Consider the following 20,507-nt stretch of genomic DNA (forward strand, 5'->3'; position numbering starts at 1 on the left):
GCGAAAATGGGAAGCATCACCGTGGATTGTGTCTGCATTACGCAAAACCAATACGCAACAATATGGGATAAAAACCACACTTTTATCTTGGGAGGAAATTAGACATGATAAAAAGCAAGGTAAGTAAAATTTGGAATTTAGTGAACTCAATTCTAACCATTACACGCACTGAAAGCAGTGAGTGGTGGACTCCGTGAAATCTCGACATTTTCGAAAAGATCCAGTTTAATATATGCTGATATTTGTTCCTCCTGAGTGGGGAAGAGAACACATTTGTGCTGTGTTTACAATTTACATATATGTATATGTTGTACATAGTTATTGCATCCCGTAAAATGTTTCAACGTTTCTTGAAACTGAGAATTTCTGTAAATCTTATTTGAGGAAAGTCATTTGGCGTGTGAGGCAGGACCATGGGATGTGTGCTAAGGCAACTATGACTCTAGGTTTATAAATGGTATATTTTAGGTGATATCACGTGAGAGGAGTGGCTAGAGGTAGAAGTATTTAGCAGTATTGAGTGCACACAACAGAGCAACATTGAGAACGAGATGCTCCAGACTGGATCCCAGATGTTCCCATTTTTGGCTCTCGGATTTGGTATGAGCTTAATTCTGCAGAAACACAATTTTAATTCACCTGAGTGGCAGTTTTAAATAATATCAATGATAACAATAACCATGACTGTATTCTTTCAGCTTGCCTGATGTGTTGCTTCACCACTGGGGGTAAGTAGGGCTAATTAATTTTAATTAATTTAGTTGAAGGAGCTCGAGGCTCTTGGTCACTTGTTCTGTGAATCATTTAACAACTCGGGTAACATTATGTGGTTTTTTTTTTTTTTTTTTTTTTTTTTTTTTGCGCTTACAGTTCTACTCCTGGCAAGGGTGCGCGCGTGTGTGTGTGTCAGACAAGCCTCAAGCACATTAAGGGGTGTGCACACTTAAAATATGTGAGGGAAGTTGATTCTGGGGTGAGGAAATTTTTATCAACAGTATCAGTCAATAGAAAATCAAGAGGCTCAATGAGTTTATTTGTGTTCGTGCAGGTGGTGTCAGTTATTGTCCCTGCTAGTTTTAGGCGCGCGCTGAATTCGGCTGTCGCATGGCAACACATTTAGTGTGGGCTGCGGAGGAGTGGAAGGGATGCTGCGCGTGTGGAGTGTGGGACGTGGGCGTGGTGCACTTTCTGTAATGTACTGGACTCTATTACAGCCCCGTCACGTTTCACATTGCACGTAGCCTATTTGTATGACTTGAGGTTATAAACTGGGCTACAAATGTCAATGATTAATGATCAAATTAATAAGGATGCTATGCATTTTTTCGCACAGGACGAGATAATGTTCATCTACAAAAACGATTAGATGATTTGGATTTAATTCAGTTATTTCATCACTCAAACCTTGTGTTTATTAATAGAAGCAGCCTCGGGATCTAATGCAGCGCCAGGAAATATCTGTCACCGGTGAGTTTCTACTCTGTTGATCTTCTGCGTGTTTGGGGGGGTGGTTTGCAGTCCAGCACCATACTCAACTTTTATAAAAGCCACCTCCCTTGCTGGAAACTCCAAAACAATAAATTGTGTCCAATCTCAGTGTTTCCTAAATTCAGTGTCTCCCTAGAGCTACACGCCTGTGATTTCAAGAGACATCAGAATTTTTTTTCCACTTTGATTTTTCTCATGTCAAAGTCTGGCTGTAATTATGAACATTGAGGACAGTCAGCTCTAACCACAGCATACCTTTTGACTTGGGAAGGTCTTTCAAATGATCTTAGGTTATATTTTTAGAACTGAAGAGTATTCAGATGCACAGGAAGATGTAGATATGCGTATATGCACAGGGAATACATCACACAATGTTTCACATTTTATGGGTACCACAGTTACTATTCTAGTAAAAAGTGTTTGCGCGCTAGTCCATCAGAGGGCAGTATTACAAAAGATTAGGGGACAATGTGTATACAGAGAAGAAGATGCTTGCTTGCAACAACCATCAACCAACCGTCTCAGAATTATGTTTTGCATATCTTTCAGAATATCCTACAGGGGTGTCAGCTATGACGCCCATGAGACCGTTTGCTGTCAGGATCACATTCATCATGGGAGAGGGCTTTCCTGTTGCGGAAAGCTTGCATACAATCCCGAAAATGCCACCTGTTGTGAAGGTAATTAATTTACAATCAATCCATCCATAAATGTTATATTTTCAAAATATAACTTAATAACATACAACTGTGGAGATTGCCATTGTGCAGATTTTTTTGTAAAAAAGTAAGCCAGGTCATAGCGTGTTTTAAAAAACAAACAAACAAACAAAAAAACATAGCTTACACAAAGGTTAGCTGGACTTGTTTTGTTTTCTTGAAAACGCTTCACCATCATTCAAGTGGCTTCTTCAGTTCTCAATGACTGGTGGTGAGAAGCCCCAGACTCAAAGTATGAATGAGTGTGAATTTTTCATGGACAGACGATAAGAGAGTGTCTGTTGGCTTGTCGCTAGTGCCTCGCTTCTCATCGACTATCCAGAGAGGGCTTGGCTTAGTCCTTCTTTCAGATCATCTGGCTAAAATGTAGACACCTGAATAATTCGCTTTTTTTGTCCAAACCCAATACATGACTCAGCACAGGAAACCTAGCTTTCCGGGCTGCTTATTAAAACAGGAAAAGGCATGTAAAGGCACAAAGAGCTCAAAAAGAAACATCTGTCAACTTTATTTATCATTACATCGTTACAGTATGTCAGCCCTGCGATAGGCTGGCGAGTTTTTCCAGGGCGTACCCCGCCTCTCACCCGATGCCGGCTGGGATAGGCTCCAGGAGACCCTAGTGCAGGATTAAGTGGTACAGAAAATGACTGAGATGAGTTACAGTATGGACATCTTTATGCCGTGTTGTGCAGAGGAGAAACAACAAAGAAATGTGATGAACGTACAGTGGCCACTTTAATCACTTTTGCTACAAAAACCAGAGAATCTAACACGTCGCCTTAACAGCTAAGTCTTTGTAAACTTAACTGTATTAAGTAGCTGAAACATGCTCTCAGTTGCCCATTAGTTGCCCATTAGCTCCTCCTACACCCACCTTCATGACGGGTGAGTCAGTATGAGCTGATGTGTACTTCTCTCTTATGTAGACAGAAATTATCACACAATTAATCATTAGGTCATCATTGTACATGGTTAGTTGTGTCAATGAAAGACTTTTTGAGACAGTATTGAAATCCTTCATAATTCTCTGGCTACATCACAAACCACAAGAAGTCTGGCCCACATTAAAAGCATATCTTGTTCCAGGACTTTGATGCACTTTTGTGCTATTTGTGTTAATTGGTAGTGTTCTCTTTTTTTCTTCCCAGAATTTTCATTTGTTTTGTATGCAAGTTTAAACATCGTTCCTCTAAACATCCTCCCACTAAACTAAAACAGTCTCTGAAACGAAAGGTCCATTCATCACTTGTCGGGGTCAAAGTTCAGCTCGAGTATACGAACATAAAAATAATCTTTTTGTCTTGAATCTTGATTTCGCCATTGCTTTTTCAGATGAGATTACGGAGGGTTTCAGTGAAAATGTGTCCAAATGCTGTGGAAATAAGCCCTACAACCCACTCAATGAAATATGCTGTCAGACAACCATCACTGCCAAATCTTCTCTAATGGTCCAATGTTGTGGTGAAGGTGAGTAGAGCTGTGAATCACCTGCCCTCAGGCAGATGATTGAGCTGTGATGAGCTGTGTTCTGCTCAAGAGTTTTCTTTTCCGATAAAGATTTCAAGATTTCTTTTTCGATAAAAGGAAGTTTTTCCTTAGAACCGTCGCCTTCAGTCGGTTTCAGGACAGTTTTTGTGAAGCGTGTTGAGACAATTTATATTTTTATTAATGCTACATAAATAAAATTTAATTGAATCACCATGTGAGCATACAGCAAATGTTTAACAACCAGACAGCGTGAACACCTTAGGGGACCCCCTATTGAAGACCTATGTTTAAGGCATAAACATCAGGAACGTTTCAAGAATTGTGAAAGTTTGGAAAATGTAGTCCTAGATAACATTCAGGTCTGTAAAGGGAACTGACATTCTTTTAGACTCCTCCAACGCAAGAACAACAATCCAAAAAAAACAAAAAGCAGCAGTTCAGTTATTTGGCACACCCAATCCTGAAATCAATTTCTTGTAAATATCTGTGACTTCGTGACACAATACCACATTCTGGGCGTTTCCAAGCATCAATGGCTCCTTGACAACAATTTGGTGTAGCATTGGTGTAGATCAAACAGCTGTGTTTAGATGATGTATTAATCCCTATTACTGCAAGATCCTCTCAAATAAGCAAAGATGAATACTCCATAAGTACTTTAGGGCATAAATGTTTAGAGAGTTTTAAGAACCTTTTGGAAAAATGTAATACTCATAAAAGCACTATAAGTTGAAATTCAATTGAATGTCACTTATGGTAAAAATGTTTCAGCTTTCAGTGTCTTTTCAACTTCTCCACAGTGATGTATGATGAGCAAAATCAGTTATGTTGTGGACCGGAAAATAAAAAGACGCTCCAGACCAGAAAGTCCACTAACCACCAGTGTTGTGGTCATGATAAACAGTTCGACAAGAACACTGAATGCTGTTGCATGACTGCAACTGCTATGGTCGTATCCAAGGGTTCAACATGCTGTGGTGAGTACAAACTTCTTTATATTGCATATCTCCACTTTGATGTTAGTACGAACTAGTGTATTTAGAAAAGAGGTTGAGTTTCCTGAGTCATTTGAGATCAAATAAACTCAGACTACATGTTGTAATACCTCAGCAAGCCCAGAGTCATGAAGTAGTTACTATTTACATCCAAGGATGAGGAAGTGTGGTGTGCTGCTGTTGCTGTCTGTGATATCATGATGTTTTAGATAAACTTTCACTGTTTTTTTTTAAAATCCAAATATCCTGTACTTTTTTGTTTACAGAGTCTCGAAAACAGCAGAAAAACGACTCGTTTCCAGTTAAGGTGGTTACGTCATATCTACTACTTTTGTACATGTTGTATTAGGATACTTTACTATGCTCCTGAAAAGACTTTAGTTGACATTTGAAGGGTGATGTCTCGTTGTGTGAGATGTTTACATTTTTGTCTGTGTTTTTCCCAGAGAGAAGATCAATCTCCACCGACGTGGTAAGTTAATTAAGAATGTTATTTCAGCTTTAATTTATTATGGGCAGTAAAATGTTTTTGTTGCAGTAACTTGTGTAGGTGTACTCCTCATTGCTCGGTTCTAGTAAATGATACCTGTGAACGAGATTACGCAATAGCAAGACTGCCCTGACATGAATTCACCCATTATACACTCAGTCACTCACTATTATGTGATCTTAAAATCTATTACCAACATCTGTTGGCAGTGGAGCAGCATTATAACGTCAACATTCTTTGTGCAACCGCATGATGGGGACCTGCATACACGTCATTTTTGTTTTTTTTTCTCCCTGTCTACATACAGCACGGAACCAAACACAGGTGTCTGCGGGCAAAATTGTTACGATCCAAGCAAGAAACACTGCTGTGAGAGACACCGCACAAAGCCTGATCTGTGCTCTGCCTCAGGTATCACCTGTTTTTTTTTGGATGTGGACAACTACAGTTTTCCACCTGATGTTGGTAATAGATGTGGTTGGCGTTGTCATGCCATGTGTTCTCAATTTGAGTGCTTTGAACTCAACAGTCTATGTTCATACAACTTAAATTTAGGGCATACCCACTTAGACGTTTTCAATTTTATCAACTCAATTATTTGCTTTACCCACAATCAAAATACTGTTGCTAAACAGCCTCATGGTATGGTTTCAGGAAAGGTATTTTTTATAGTCATCGGGTGAGAAGCAGGGCGCACCCTGGACAGGTCACGAGTCCATCAGAGACACTCGCACCTGCGGTCAAGTTAGAATCAGGCATCGGTGCTAACCACAGAGCCACTATCCTGCCCCATACAAACGTCCAATATCCAAAGGAAGTTCAATTTACATGCTCCATGTGCAGTCAAGGAGCAGTCATAGTGTGTGTGAAGTGTGTTTGAAGATAATGTTCAGTATATTAATCTAATGAGGGAGAAATTAATTGAAGCTTGATTTATTTCCCACTTTCAGGACAAAAAAGACAACCATAAAAAAGACCACAGGGGGCGTCAGACACACAAAAACGAACTCTAAAGAAACTCAACTCATACACTTTGGCGAATAATGATTATCAGGTTAATCGAACAAAGTGTAATTTCAGGTTGATAGAATCCACTAAAGTAAACTGCTGTGACTAAAACAGAAAGCTGAATGAGACTCATGCAAAACATTACATTACCTCAACTACTACACAAATACACTTTTTAGAGTGTGGTGCCGGCTCAGAGAGTTGCTCATGTTACATTAAAATAGTGTGAACAGCACAATGTTCTCTGTGTCTGTGGAGGTCAGGGAGCATCACTGGGTCTCTAAAGAACCACAAGCTGTTGTTGTTTTTCTAGTCTCCATCTCTGTTAATATGGGCAGCATGCTTTAGACACTCTGACTTTTCCAACTTCTGACGAGAGCAGAAGCTGTTGTGTGTGAGGATTTTTACAGCATGAAGGATGATTCAGATAGAATTTAATTCATGCAACTGAAGTCTATCAGCTTTAGGCCGGAAGGTAACCCATTGTTGTACGACATTCCGATTTTGAGTGTATGAATACCTGGTTAATTTTTTCTCAGTAGGTGTATGCAGTCAGCTTGTCTCCTAATAGTTTACCACCAAACCACTGTAGAAGAATGTAAAGTGTCTTCATTATGTTTGACGTCATGGGTGTGGTATTGTGTCACTTCTGCTGATAACTGTTCTGATGGAATACAAGAGCTTCTTTTTCCATGTTGTCCGGAGCTGCATTTTTCAGAAAGGGGTGGAACTCCAGGTGTTTCCCAAAAAGTCGATTCCAAGACAACAAACATGGGAGTTGTTCCGAACATTCCACACAGAGTGGTTCAGTGTCTTTGGCTATCAGCGTGGAAACTGTTAGACAGGTTGAAACGTGTGTGTGAGAAAGAGGGCTTTGAGGTTAAGAAGAGGAAACCACAGTTGTTTCTGCACACTGTAAATCATAATTATTCTCATAAATATCTCTTGGGGGAAATGTTGTCTATCTCTGACTCATGGGTCATCCTGTCTGCACGTCCTTCTTCCCAACATCCTTGACAGCTGTCCTGCCCTAATTCATTTGTCGCCTGTCCAAACTCCCAACCCTCACTCCATTCTGTTTAGATCAAGGCGATCCATCACCCACTGTGTATGACCCACACTCACAGGTGTGCTGTGATGGCCAAGTACATAGGTGGAGGTCTCCTCTTGAACAAGTAAGCACATTAATTATGATGTTGCTACTCTCTGACAGTTCTTCTGCATTTCTGTGGGAATGTCTGCACCACTTCCCCTTTATGTTAGGCCTCTAAATTACATCACTCATCTCCTTGAAAAACATCTCCTTGAAAACATTTCTATTTATTAAAGAAGTCAGGAATGCATCCTGATTTATTTTTTTATTTTTTTAAATAAATACACAACCAGGACATTCCTCTGAGAACAGGTTTAAGAACTGACAGCCACCCAGTTATAAAAAAAATTGTGTTGCAGAGGTTCATTGAGAGACGGCTCGGAGCTCCTCCCAGCCCCTTTTATACAGTAACTCGGAGTAGTTTCCATCTTATGGATAAAACTCTTCGGGGTGTTGTTACGGTAACCCCATATGCTGAAGGATAATATAGCAATACTCTGGTAAGACTTAATCAGCTTATTTTATGTGTAGTAATTACATGTAGGTGTAGCAAGTACTTGTATGCAATGTAGAAATTTGGAAGCTTCTTTATGTTTCCCAATTTTCTTCTTCTTCTTCTTCTTTTTGTTTTTGTCAGAATTCATGAATTTATATGTTCAAACATGCGTATTTAAATGTGTTTATGACTCTTGTAGTTTGTGTCTGTAGTGCTTCACTTCACATTATTTTCTCTGTTTCCTCAAGTGCTGTGGAGATTCACTGTATAGCTTGGCCGAACGTGGAGTCCTCTGCTGCAATAACACCTTGTACCGGGACAGAGAGGATGGGGACGAATGCTCGGACATCAGCATTCCTTACAACCCAGCTAAAGGGACTATGTGCTGTTCTCAGCTTCATGCCTCCCCTGGAAACCACTGCTGTGGGACACATTTCTACAATCCTCACACTGAGATCTGTTGCGATGGACACAGGTAATTGCTGGTCTGTGTTTGTTTGCCATAAGATAGGATGCAGAAAAAATCTAGTTTCAGCTTGGTTTGTCATAGTCTGCTTAATGTAGTTTTTGTTGATGACCCCTGGGCGCCACAGCTAAGTTTGTCTTTCTCACAGCTGAGAAAAGAACAAAGAAATGATGTGAATCAGTTAACCTTTCTGGCGATTAATACCCTCAAGAGGAATATCATGGAGACATTCCATGAGGTCTTAGTCTGAGACGGTTCAGCGGCAGCTTTTCTGTCTCCTTTAACAGACACCCAGACAACTGTGCCAAGGAATGTCTGTCTGGTTTTAATGCAGCTTGGGTCTCGCTTGAGTTGTTTGTGCTGGAAAAATCTGTGTCTACGTCATTGTCTCATACTGGCCCCTAGATGTTTTTCTGCAATTCAGTTTCACTGTTTTTAATGGGTACAGTATCTAGTAACAACTTGGATGTCGTCCATTGAGTCATTGTGTACACTATTGCATCCTGAAACTGTTTATAGTCTGCATTTCTACACGTGGGTGAAAGCAGTAGCAGATGGCGACAGTTTGTTTGTGATCCCGTAATCTTGTTTTTAATCTTTTTTTTTTTTTGTCTCACTCAGCCATCACAAAGAGCACAACAGTTACTGTTGTGGAGTTCACGCTTACAACATTAAAGACCCACATATGAAGTGCTGCGCAGGAACACTGTACAACCTGACAGTTACAACTCACATGCAGTGCTGTGGCTCCGTTCTGCACAACACAACGGTGATTTCATTAATAATAATAACAAGAGCTGTAAAGCGGGAGCGGTCATTTCACATTATTGAATCATTTTTGGCATTCAGTCCTTTCGCCCCTGACTGACTTCTTCCTTGTGTGTAAAATTTAGATTATACCAGAATAATAAATAATTATGGTTTCTAGCGAATGAATGTTTAACTTAATATTTAACTGTCAACAGCTTCATCAGTTACTGTATATATAATTTTTATTAAAATGATCTGAAATGATTTTCTAAACTCATGAGGGTTTGACCTCTTGACCTATTAATAACATGAATGACCGTTTTGAGCAAATATTTGTAAATCAATACGTCTGCACATTGGTTGCTTGAGCTGGATGAATCAAATTATTCAATGATTACAGGGTTTTTCTTAAATACAGAAAAAGACCGAAAATTATAAAATAGATATTTTGATGTCTTAATTGTCCCCAGCTCTGGAATGACTCATATATTGTAACATATAGCTAGTCCTCTTTGCCACTGCATGGTCTTTGACCGAGCTGATCTCCTAAGGGCTGTGCAGATTCTGACAAAGAAAACTAATTACTTTTAATGTGAACTAAAACACAACAAGTTGTTTTGTCACATTGAATGTTAAATATATGCTTTGTGGGTCAGTCTGTGCAACTCTGCCTATACCCATGGTGAGATCCATAACCGTACCCTGGGCCTTGTTATTATATGGTGTTTTGTGGATGTGTGTGACATTACTGTTAGTGTCATGAAACTTTGGATTAAAACACAGTATGCTTTTATTGTGTATTAAAATACTTGATGTCTATCCGTAGAACCAAGTTTGCTGCCGCAGTGAGGGCCAAGAGGTGCTCTACTCTGCCATGAAAAAGTTTGAATGCTGCGGTCACCACTACTACAACACCACACTGTGGTCATGCTGTGGAGGGAGACTAATCCCCAAAACAAAGCACGAGTCACCACCAACGACTCATGGTGGGTTGTCTTCACGTCACAAAATAACACTTAAGTATTTGTCATTTTGTCCCGAATGCAATTCAGAACCCAGATTTAGATTTTTCTTAAAGTAAATCTGGAAACAAATATTGTTTGTCAACATGAAGCTGGTATAAAAAGTGAGAACATTAGTTAAATCAGCAAGTAAAATTACAACCAGTGCTGCTGAACATAAAGTAACCAACTTTCACTACAGCCTCGGTTCTAGCTAAAGTAAAACAGCCCCAAATTAGGAGCTGTGGCCCCCATCCTTCACAGATTATGGCTAGGGATGTCCGATACTATCGGCCAACCAATAATATCGGCCGATATTAGCCTATTTCTGTAATATCTGTTCATATCGTTATCGGTTTTACCACCGATAATGAAAACAGGTGACATAATACCCGGGTTGTGCTGCTGCACGCTCCTGCTGCTGCTGCTGCTTGTGGGGTCCTGAGACATTTACCGGCGCACGATTGATGACCTTATCAAACCGCACCCGGAGCCAAAACAACAACAGAGTGTAGCTAGTGTGGCTAACAGGTTGCTTGCTACCTAAAAGTAGTCTAGGCGAAAAAAAAAAAAAACGCCTGCGTATATCGGTATACCATATCGGTTGATATTGGAATCGAAAATTAAGAATTTGGACAATATCGGCTATCAGATATCCGCAAAGAGTCAATAATGGACATCCCTAATTATGGCTGATGAGTTCTTTTACTAATGTAGTTTTGCATCAGATTTAACATTAACGACATAAAGTTCAATCTTGGTACCATCACAGCTTCTTTTTTTTTTAATAAATTTTAGTTGAGCTTGAAGGTGTTTTGAAGACTAAAAAGAACATTGCAAAAAAAATGTTGATTCAACAGTACTGTTTGTGCCTTTGTGTAATAGTATCTTCCTTACTAAAAATCACATCCAACTTGTTCCAGCACGTCCCAGCAGTAACACATGTATGTTGTTCTTATCCAGAGCTCAGGCTTCTGTCGGTGAACAATCTGGTGAACTACGAAAAAGACCATTGCAACGAAAGTAAGATATCTGCTTTATTTTATTTTCCTTTTGTGATATAAAAACTGTTTATGAATATATGGATTTGTAATTTTCTTTTTATCCTGTTTAGTCTTCATTGGGACCGTGGAAAGTGTGTCTCCGGAGAGCGTTGTGTTCAACAATGTGTTGAGAATCAATGGAAGAAATGCCACAGTCCAAGCACTGCCTTTGCGCATCATGGAAAAACGTGATCACTGCAGATTGCCCAAACTGATCCGTGGGAAGTCCTACTTCTTTGACAAATATACCGTCTTCACTAATGTCAACCCCGGCTTCATTTACCAAGCACTTCATTACATCGTTTCCAAGTGTTCTACTTAGATCACAGCTATTCGATCTACACTTGCTGGTCAGTGTTGATCAAGCACTCATTCTTATTTACATACTCACACATTATACATTACAAAGAATAACAACATGACTGTCAACGTAGCCGTCACGAATGACATCAATAAGAGTGCATTACTAGACTCTGCCATTCTAATGCCACCCACATTACATGGTCTGTGACACGTAGCTCTAAAGTTGAACTCGTCCCCAACAGCCTGGTCACAGACAGACATGGAATAATGGTGCTTAAAACTCAGTACAACGTTTCAGTTTTCACTCAGTATCAAATTGTAATTGTTCACACAACTTGTGACTAAAGCCAGTCATCACTACTGCAACAGAATGAGAATCTAAGTATGTAGTATCTTGACTCCACATAAGCTAACTGCAAATACATTTTGTTATTTGAAATATTCTGTTCGTCTTTTTTATGCTACATTGATTTTTGCACTGTATGACATCCTAAATGGCAAATGTTTGCACATCACACAATTGAATGTTTACATGCAAATCGCATGATTTATTATATCTCGATGGATAAAGCTCGCAAATAATAAGTACTAAATCGACATCAGGGATACAGATATGCTATAAGATTCCAAATTTTTATTTTGATGCTCTGAACTTTCCTGGCACCATGACCGACTGTTTTTTGTTTTTATTCTACATTCAGACTACCAATTTTCATGTGAATATGATTTATGTAGTAGGCTGTAATGGTGCAAATGGCAGCTGCATTTGCACATTTGATGTACTGTACGTATCAGGTTGAAAATCGATGCAGCAGAAACAGAAGATATTGCATGTTTAACTATGTTTTATGACGTTGCTGGCATTCCATTTTACACTGCATGTTTATATAGGACCTACCGGGTTTGCCTTAAGATTAAGCTTTGAACAATAAAGAGCACTTATAATTAAACGTGTCTCACATCATTGAGTTAGAACTACTGGGTTATACTAACATCAGGTTTTTTCTTGGCCCTTTTTTGCTCAAAAAGTAATTCACCCTCTTCAGGAAACTCTAATTATTTGACTTGACTTGATAGATAGCTATAAAGTTCAAGCATTGTTTACTGTTTGTTGGAACAAATTGTATTTTTATCCACCGAAGCACAGTAATTCCTTGGTAAGTGCTGATGTAGGGAGTGGTAGGCTTAGTAGTGAATATGGCAGAGAAAACTACTTAGGAGATGATTGTGAAACAAAACAAAAACCTCTGGTCTGCAACTGCTTAGTTCTCAAGTACTTCACTGATGTCTACATGTTTTTGTATGCCGACGACGTACTTTCCCAACTCCCAATTGACCATTTGTTACATCATGTTACATCATTCAGCAGCAGACGGTGGCTGTAACAAAGACGGTAGAACCAAAATACAAGACACACACTCAGAAAAGGCCAGATGAACAGTTCAAAGTGAATTTTGTGATGACTTACAGAATATAAATAACAGAAGACACTGCTAAGGTGAGCAGGTCAAGTCCACAATACAAAATCCAACAAAAGGTACAATCCAAACAATAAATAAAGAAATAAAAACCAAGGGACACAAGATTTGTGAAATCTGGCAGGTACAACTAGATGTTATGGAAAATGTTATTTAGCAAAAACTGAGAATACAGCAAAAGTTATCTGTGTAGTTTGACTCTAGGGAGAAACAGCTGCATAACAGAGTACGGTCTGAGTGGATACACAGATACAGATCATGAAACTGGAGGAACATTAACCAGAACAAACGCTGCACGATTGAGCGTGCAGTAAGCATGCAGGGATGCCAACAGACATCTGGAAAAGGGCAATGCTGGATGGAACTACACTGTACACACACACACACACACACACACACACACACACACACACACACACACACACACACACACACACACAGACAGACAGACAGACTGACGAGGCAACAAGACACAGGCGAAACCAGTGAAGGTTAGGCTAGTCAATTATCTTCACTTATGCGGTTGTTTCGCCCCCTCCCTCCTCCTCCTCAAACGTCTTTGTGGCTCCGGTGGCTGAGAACCAGGTCGGATGAAACCAGACAGATTTAGTTTGTGACGCGCCCCATTTAATTGTCAGTAACGGGAACGACGTTACCACGATGGAAAGAGTAATTAGTTAGATTACCCCGTTACTGAAAAAAGTAACGCCGTTAGTAACGCCGTTTATTTTAACGCCGTTACTCCCATCACTGATCATGGGTATTCATCAGTCCACATTAACGGAGATATAAACTCTCCCGAAGTTCGAGCTAATCAAAGCCCAGAAGGAAGGAGGAAGGGACTGACTCAAGTGACACAATGCCTAAATCAAATGTAAACACCCCCGATCCTAAATATTTCCCGAGAACATTTTGTGCTACAAACACCGGCAGGAGAAATGCCGTTTTTTCTGGAGCTGAATGGGTAAATTTGATCTTGCTGATGCAAGAGGGAATCCCCGTGTAGACATGAGATAACGTGTGAGCATGTGGATCCAAACTGGGATTTCCCCCAGATGAGATAACGCGTGAGCATGTGGATCCAAACTGGGATTTCCCCCACATGAGAGAACGCGTGAGCATGTGGACTGCGTATGCTGAGGGAAGAAGTAAGACTGTAGGCCTGGATAAACAGAGTGGGTAGATGATGAATGAAGGAGGGTAACCTGTCAGTTCCGGCAGCCTGTTCAGCTGCCGGAACTGGCTGTGCTACTGTGCTAAAGTTGTGTAACTGGTCGAGGGTGAAGGGGAAAGGAAAAGCAACTCTGCGAGAGTTGTGTAAGCGGTTGACAGATGCAGAGGTGAAAGTCCCTACCATAATTCTACAGACCTGTTTGCCTTCTACCCTTGTTAAAAACCATTAACTCCCAGCTGGCTGACAGGGACAGAGATGCTCTGGCTAGGGCTAGGAAATATGATGAGGAACTGCTGACCTACGCTTGTGCTATTAGGGAAAATAGCAGGAGAAGAGACAAACAATTAGAGGTATCTGACTAAGACGAGGGATCAGGAGGGTCTGATCAAGCTGTAAGGTTGGATTGTGATGTTCCACCACCAGTAGGGAAAGTAATTACACAATCAAAATATAAGAATGACACAAAGAAAAATGCAGATGCAGTGCTTCCCAAGACTGTCAATGGTGATACGGGTGTGTGCAGGCTATGGACTGCTGAAGCTGAAGCAAGGCATATGGTGATAAGTGCCCCTAATCCGATGACTAATCCAAGTAAATATTATTCCTGTCTTAACATCACTGCGAGGTTGTATAATGTTCCACAGTGGCCCGCATTGTCTGCATTGCTTCCTCCTCCTCCTCCTATGCAGGGAGCAGCTGTATTTCAGTCACATTAGGGAGACCACAGAATGATGGAGGCAGATTCAGAACCGGTTTTAGAAGCTGCAACAATCAGGCTTTCTCATTCACTCTCTGAAAATGGTTATTTATTATGTCGGTTTCTTTATACAGGATCACTAGAAATGTCGGCAGATATTCAATGCCGTCAGATATTATTTTAATATCGTATTTATTAATATTATTATTATTGTAGAAATGTCATTCCTTAGTACATGACACCTGACCTCTGACCCCACCCACCTCCCTCCCCAGTTCCACCCACTGTCGTAAAGCATTGACTGTATACTAGTCGTAAAGCGTTTTTTCTGCCCTTTTTCTCCGCTGAGCCCTCTCCAGGACAGGTAGGATGTGTTTCTGTCCTGCTAGTGTTTTGTGAGCTAATGCCTTACTTTGCTTACACGAAGCAGATGGTTTACGTGTTAAAGCAATGATTTTGAATGGTTTCAATCATTCAACGCAAGAATATGAAAACGATCTAATTTGTGAGTTAAAACTAGCCATGTCTTGTAACTTTCGTGTAGCTAGCTTAAGCCACCTACGGGTAATCTGCGCTGCCTGCATGATATGCGGTAACATAATGTCTCATTAGGCTGCTTTAAACAAAAAAACGTGATCTACTTATGTGTTTTCAATCAAAGCTTTCTGCATAAAAACAAACCCAGCTAGAGCACTAAAGATTTGCCTCTGTTCTTCTTTTAGTTGCTGTCAAACCATCTCCTGACCTCTGACCCTGAATCACCTCACCAACCCAAAGGCACTTTTAAGAGCCACATCTCTAGGACCACGCTGTGCCACTTTGTGGCCTGTTTCATGTGTTTCATGTGTTTGTGTAATGTGCTCAGAGCATTGATATCATTCTGATTATGTGTGTTGGTTTAAATGAAAATAAAGTAAACTAAATGCATTTCTTTTGTCTTTACTGTCCAGGCTCTCATTTCATTGTGCCTCATATTAGTTTATAATCTTATATCTACAACACCTCATTTGCTCTACTTTACCTAAAGCTGACAAATAACACCTATGATATTAACATAGTCATTTATAATATTGTGCATATGGGGTAAAGATACCAGACTCAGGACTTAGTTCATTGCACCTTTTAATTACTCATTGTAACTTATATCTGTTAATAATAGTGTCATATTCTTGTCACTTTACTTAGAGCTGACAAATAGCACTTATGCTATTGCATAGCTGTTTATAACTGTGTGCTGTAGGGAGATGAATACATTATTATAACTTTATTACATATACTTATAGCTACAGATATAAAGCACTATAGTAGAAGTCAAAACTTATGCATCACTATACACATTTAGCAAAGCTCAGTATTTATGATGCATCATAAAATTAACAAGAGACTAGGCAGAAATTGACATATTTAAAATGCACTATTCAGATTAAAATTATAATCATTCATAACCAGTTGTCATAATGCATCATGAAGTTGGTTATGACGACTTGTGAATACGTATCGATGGTAATAATGACCATTATAATGCTTTATAGACACCTTATAAAACATTATGAGTGCATTCATAGGGCATTATAAATACAACCTTCATAGAAAGTGTTACTGAAAATCCTATAATACCAGTTGAAGTTGATGATACAAAATTGAAATTTTGGTTGACAGTGAAGCTACAATCTTGGTTATTTGCTCTATTGTAAATGTGTACACACTCACATTGCATGTGTTCACCACTGTGGGTGCCATTATCTGATCTAACTTATGTTTCGGTGGCAGGATTAGATGTTCAACATGCATTTCTTATTTCTGATCATTCCAGATAGTAAAGTATTTACAATCTGCTCGCAGTTTTGCTGGACTTTTCTAGCTTTTAATTTATCTTTCACCATGGCAACTATTCAAAGTATTGCTAAGATGTCACCTGCTTGTGCATTTTCCTTTGGTGTCTGCTATGAGGCCTCTTCTGGAGTGCTATTGCGTAGCCGCTGTTGATTCCTCTGTCGGTTACAATAATCTGTTGTTGATGAAAAATAACCAAGTGGCATGAAAAAAAGGTACTATAACCTGCGGCGGGCTGTCTACTGCCTCCTGAATAATATCATCACTGCTTTAGGGAGTGATTTGTTTTTGTTGAGACTTCTGCAGAGAATCTGTCAGGACTGACAGGACTCAAACGCAGACCAGGAGTTAAAGTGATTTTCAGTGAGTTTATTTGAAAACACAGAAATGAGTCGTGGCGTGAGTTGCTGAAGAGTCTGGGCGAGCGGATCAGAGCTCCAGGGGTCTCGGTCTGGGCTTGCTGGCAGGCGGATCTGGTTTCAGGCAGAGGGTGTGAAGGTGAGCTGATGCGACGATCCGGTGGGAACTGGAGGGTCGGACTGGTCTTTTATAGGGGAGTTGATTAGGTGACAAGGAACCGGAGTGCAGGTGAGATGAGTAGCAGGTGTGTCGTCTGGAGTTGCCCAAACCACGCCCACCAGCAGCCCCTCGAGCGAGTGAGACACGGACAGCCAAAACAAAAACACACCAAGCACACAAAAGGAAGCACAAAAGAAAATCCAAAACTACACTCACTCACACACACATACAAAGTAGCCAGCTCATGGCCAACGGGTCGTGACAGACTTTCTTATCCTGAGCACCTGTTTTGCAGAAAGGAAATTATTTGTCACTAATGAGTCCCCTAATGATGTGTTAACAACGCCGTTCCAAAACCGCGCTGATAGTGAGGAGAAAAGGCTCTGGATTTGAAAGGTTGTGCTCAGCAGGAGTCTGGCTTGTACCTGATGATTGACCTGTCCTTGCCTGTTCTCTCCTCCATAGGTGGTGGCAGGCGAAACACATGTTTCACAATCACTGGTAAAAACATGTCTGATACGTAAACAGACATGAAAGGCAGGAAAAATGACTAAACATCTGCCGCCGCCATCGGGGCCTTTTGTAAAAATCCAAATAGATTTGGTTCTTATGCCTAGTCGTCAAGGTTATAAACACCTGCTAGTTATCACTGATATGTTTTCTAAATGGCAGAAGCTTATCCTACTAGAAGAGAAGATGCAAAAACGTTTCTAAAATGCCTGGTGAAAGAAATGATCCTACGTTTTAGGGTACCTACATGATGTATGATGATTGTATGACTGAGTATGTGAAATGTTTGACCGGGGTCTCATGAATGTTTCATTTACAGGTTTCTGAAAGACTCCCGAAACCCTCAGAGGAACCAATTCATCCATTTCAGTGTGGTGATTATGTGCTAATTAAGTCCTTGGAAAAGGATTCTCTTCCTCCTAGGTGGAAGGGTCCATACCAGGTGCTGCTGGTCGCAAGCAAAGGTCGAAGGCGGAGCAGAATGGATTCACATAATGCGGTGCAAAAAGCGACGTACAGTAATATGGCCTCTACTTCTCCTGGTTTTCAGCTGCTTAGCACAATCTGATGTCAACCAAGGAGACCCGCTCCACGACTGGTAGCCATAACAAAGATACACAGAGAAGAATATCCCTTTTCTGCCCAGAGAAAGACATCCGGTTCCTGGACTGTTATTCTGATGGTATCTGGATGGCGAGCACTTCCGTAAGGGTGAAAGAGATAAAGACATCTTCTGGGGAGCTGTTTGTGACATTGGACACTTGTGATAACCATCAAAAACCTCTGATCATTCGCAATACTGCTATGGAGTTGATGTTGGATTACGCTCAGGAACATAGTCTATCACATTGTCGGTTATGTGAGAATTTGAGAAATCGATGTAATCTCTGGGGGATGAGGGTGTGAGGACCTTGGCGAAAAGTGCTGCTCCCCTGCTGGACTACTCTAGGTATCGAGGGGTGGACAGCAATGGAGTATTGAGGTATAAAATGTCACTTAGCTTAGCCCAAACTAACTGTTCTGAATTTCCTTTGGGCCCTTGATTGTGTCTCAGAGCCCTTCACTCCCTCTGTGTTGACTGAAGCATTGTGAGTGTACAAATTATGGTACATAATTGTTTGGCTGCCCTTTCAACAGAGCAGGTGGCGTTGGGAGAGTGTTCACACTACACTCCTCCTGTAAAGATTAATGCCTTGCACAATATGCCTATGTTTCCAGGGTGTGGGCTACAACCTTGATACAGATTAGGGCATCACTGATTGTCAGTTGTGCATGTTGCTCTTAAATAGGTTGTATTCCCGGAGAGAGTGTATTAAGTCTGTGGAGATAAAGCTTATAGCTGAACTAGACATAGAGGAGTTGGTTTATTTGAAAAAAAAAAAAAAAAAGGCGCTGACAGGCAAAATCATAACAAGAGAGTAAGGCAGAGATTGTGGGCCAAAACAAGTAAAATTATCAAATGGATAATCATGACAACAGGAAATAGCTAAGACAGCTAGGAAAATAAACTCTCTGGCAAGTCGTGGTGTGCAGGGAAGCCTGCAAAATCTGACAAAATACGATGACCCTCTCATTGATTCCCACACAATCCTGCAGTGTTCCAGCATAATACAGTTTAAGGTTTTTAAAGTAAACATTAAATAAATACAAAAATAGCAGCAGTTAATAAATAAATTATTCCCTTATTGATCCCTCATGCCTCAGGTGGCTGTGCCCGGGGAGCAAATTGGGAGTTAGGCCAGTCAGGGCCCCACAGGCATGGACAGGGCGGAAGGTGAACCTGTGACCACAGCAGCAGGAAGGAAGGACTTGTTAATGCTCCTTCCTGCTCTGGCCTTTCTTATTAAGTCCCCTAGCACTATGTACTGTACGTCAGATCTCTCCCACTATTTATTTATTTTTTGATGTATTGTAGTGTGAACTACTTTTTGTTTAATGAGGCAAAAGAAAACAAGACTCAACGAAGACCATTGTTTGTCCTCAGTTTTGTGACGTAGGGGAGTTGAGGGGGTTGTAGGTGAGGACCCAGATGCAGGACTACTAATGAGGCAAGATCTCCAAATCAAAAACGTCAGGAAAACCAAAAACACAAAAGAACCATCAAACACAGCAAGGTAACATGGAACATGACGTGGAACAAGGACGAGGAAAAACGTGGAACATGGCAAAACCACAAAGAAACACGATGGACAGGAAACTAGGAGACATGACTAAACAAAACAGGAAACGTCAAAGCATGATGACAAAATAAAAGACAGACCTAGAAGCTTGACAAGTTTAAAAGTCCTGATCTTCTGTAGCATCTCTCTTGATATCTAAAGTTGGTGTCTGATTATTTTCACATGTTAAAAATGACTATGCCAAATAAGAGCAGCACTGTAATAATCATCAGTTATAGAAACTGCACGTGTAGAAATATAGAGTATATTACTAGAGGACTGTGTCAACAACATATTGTGTAATTGATGGATTTGGTATTGGAAATGTGGTGACAAAGCAGCAGTTTTCTGTGCTTGGAACTGGTAACAGGTAGGTACAGGAACGGGTAAGATGTCGGTAAGCAATCGTACAATTATATTCTTGTGTTTGAGATATAAACATGATGATTAACTTCATGAATGATAAAGATAGCATTTAATAGGTCAGAGGCGCTATAATTTACATTTCACAAGCAGCTTTCAGTTTGGAATGCTGCACATCCTCCATTTGGCAAGTGAAAGATGTAGCTAAATCTTGTTGTGTATCCATTTGGTGTGCCTGAAAGATAAAAAAGAAAAAATAATTAAACATCATTTTCCAGAGGTACAACCAGTAGTAGAGGAGTCTGTTCTTTAGATGTTTTTTTCCAATATACCGTGACCTGGATGACAGAGCTGTAACCAGGTCCTAATTTTATTGTGTACCACCAAACACCTGCAAAACTATAACAGAATTCCCTTCAGCTCGGTGACAT

At 40.3% G+C, this 20,507-nt stretch overlaps 1 protein-coding gene across 1 annotated transcript; it reads left to right on the forward strand.

Moving 5' to 3' along the window:
• The first annotated feature begins 435 nt into the window (after nucleotides 1–435).
• On the forward strand, nucleotides 436–12,293 carry si:ch211-195m9.3. The gene is made up of 15 exons (XM_047593347.1): nucleotides 436–600; nucleotides 699–728; nucleotides 1,422–1,467; nucleotides 2,038–2,168; nucleotides 3,543–3,677; nucleotides 4,499–4,675; nucleotides 4,960–5,000; nucleotides 5,140–5,165; nucleotides 5,491–5,594; nucleotides 7,275–7,366; nucleotides 8,029–8,255; nucleotides 8,868–9,015; nucleotides 9,823–9,982; nucleotides 10,961–11,020; nucleotides 11,112–12,293. The coding sequence occupies exons 1-15, from the start codon at nucleotides 552–554 to the stop codon at nucleotides 11,360–11,362; spliced, it is 1,677 nt and encodes a 558-aa protein (XP_047449303.1). The 5' UTR covers nucleotides 436–551; the 3' UTR covers nucleotides 11,363–12,293.
• Nucleotides 12,294–20,507: the final 8,214 nt, after the last annotated feature.

The sequence above is a fragment of the Mugil cephalus genome, chromosome 9 (genome assembly GCF_022458985.1).
Source record: "Mugil cephalus isolate CIBA_MC_2020 chromosome 9, CIBA_Mcephalus_1.1, whole genome shotgun sequence".
Taxonomy (NCBI): Eukaryota; Metazoa; Chordata; class Actinopteri; order Mugiliformes; family Mugilidae; genus Mugil; species Mugil cephalus.

Excerpts from the sequence above, each read along its gene's own strand:
- si:ch211-195m9.3 (XM_047593347.1), top strand. The coding sequence starts at position 552 with ATGCTCCAGACTGGATCCCAGATGTTCCCATTTTTGGCTCTCGGATTT. Across the intron at positions 3,678-4,498 it reads GGTCCAATGTTGTGGTGAAG|TGATGTATGATGAGCAAAAT; the intron begins GTGAGTAGAGCT and ends ACTTCTCCACAG. Across the intron at positions 4,676-4,959 it reads CAAGGGTTCAACATGCTGTG|AGTCTCGAAAACAGCAGAAA; the intron begins GTGAGTACAAAC and ends TTTTGTTTACAG.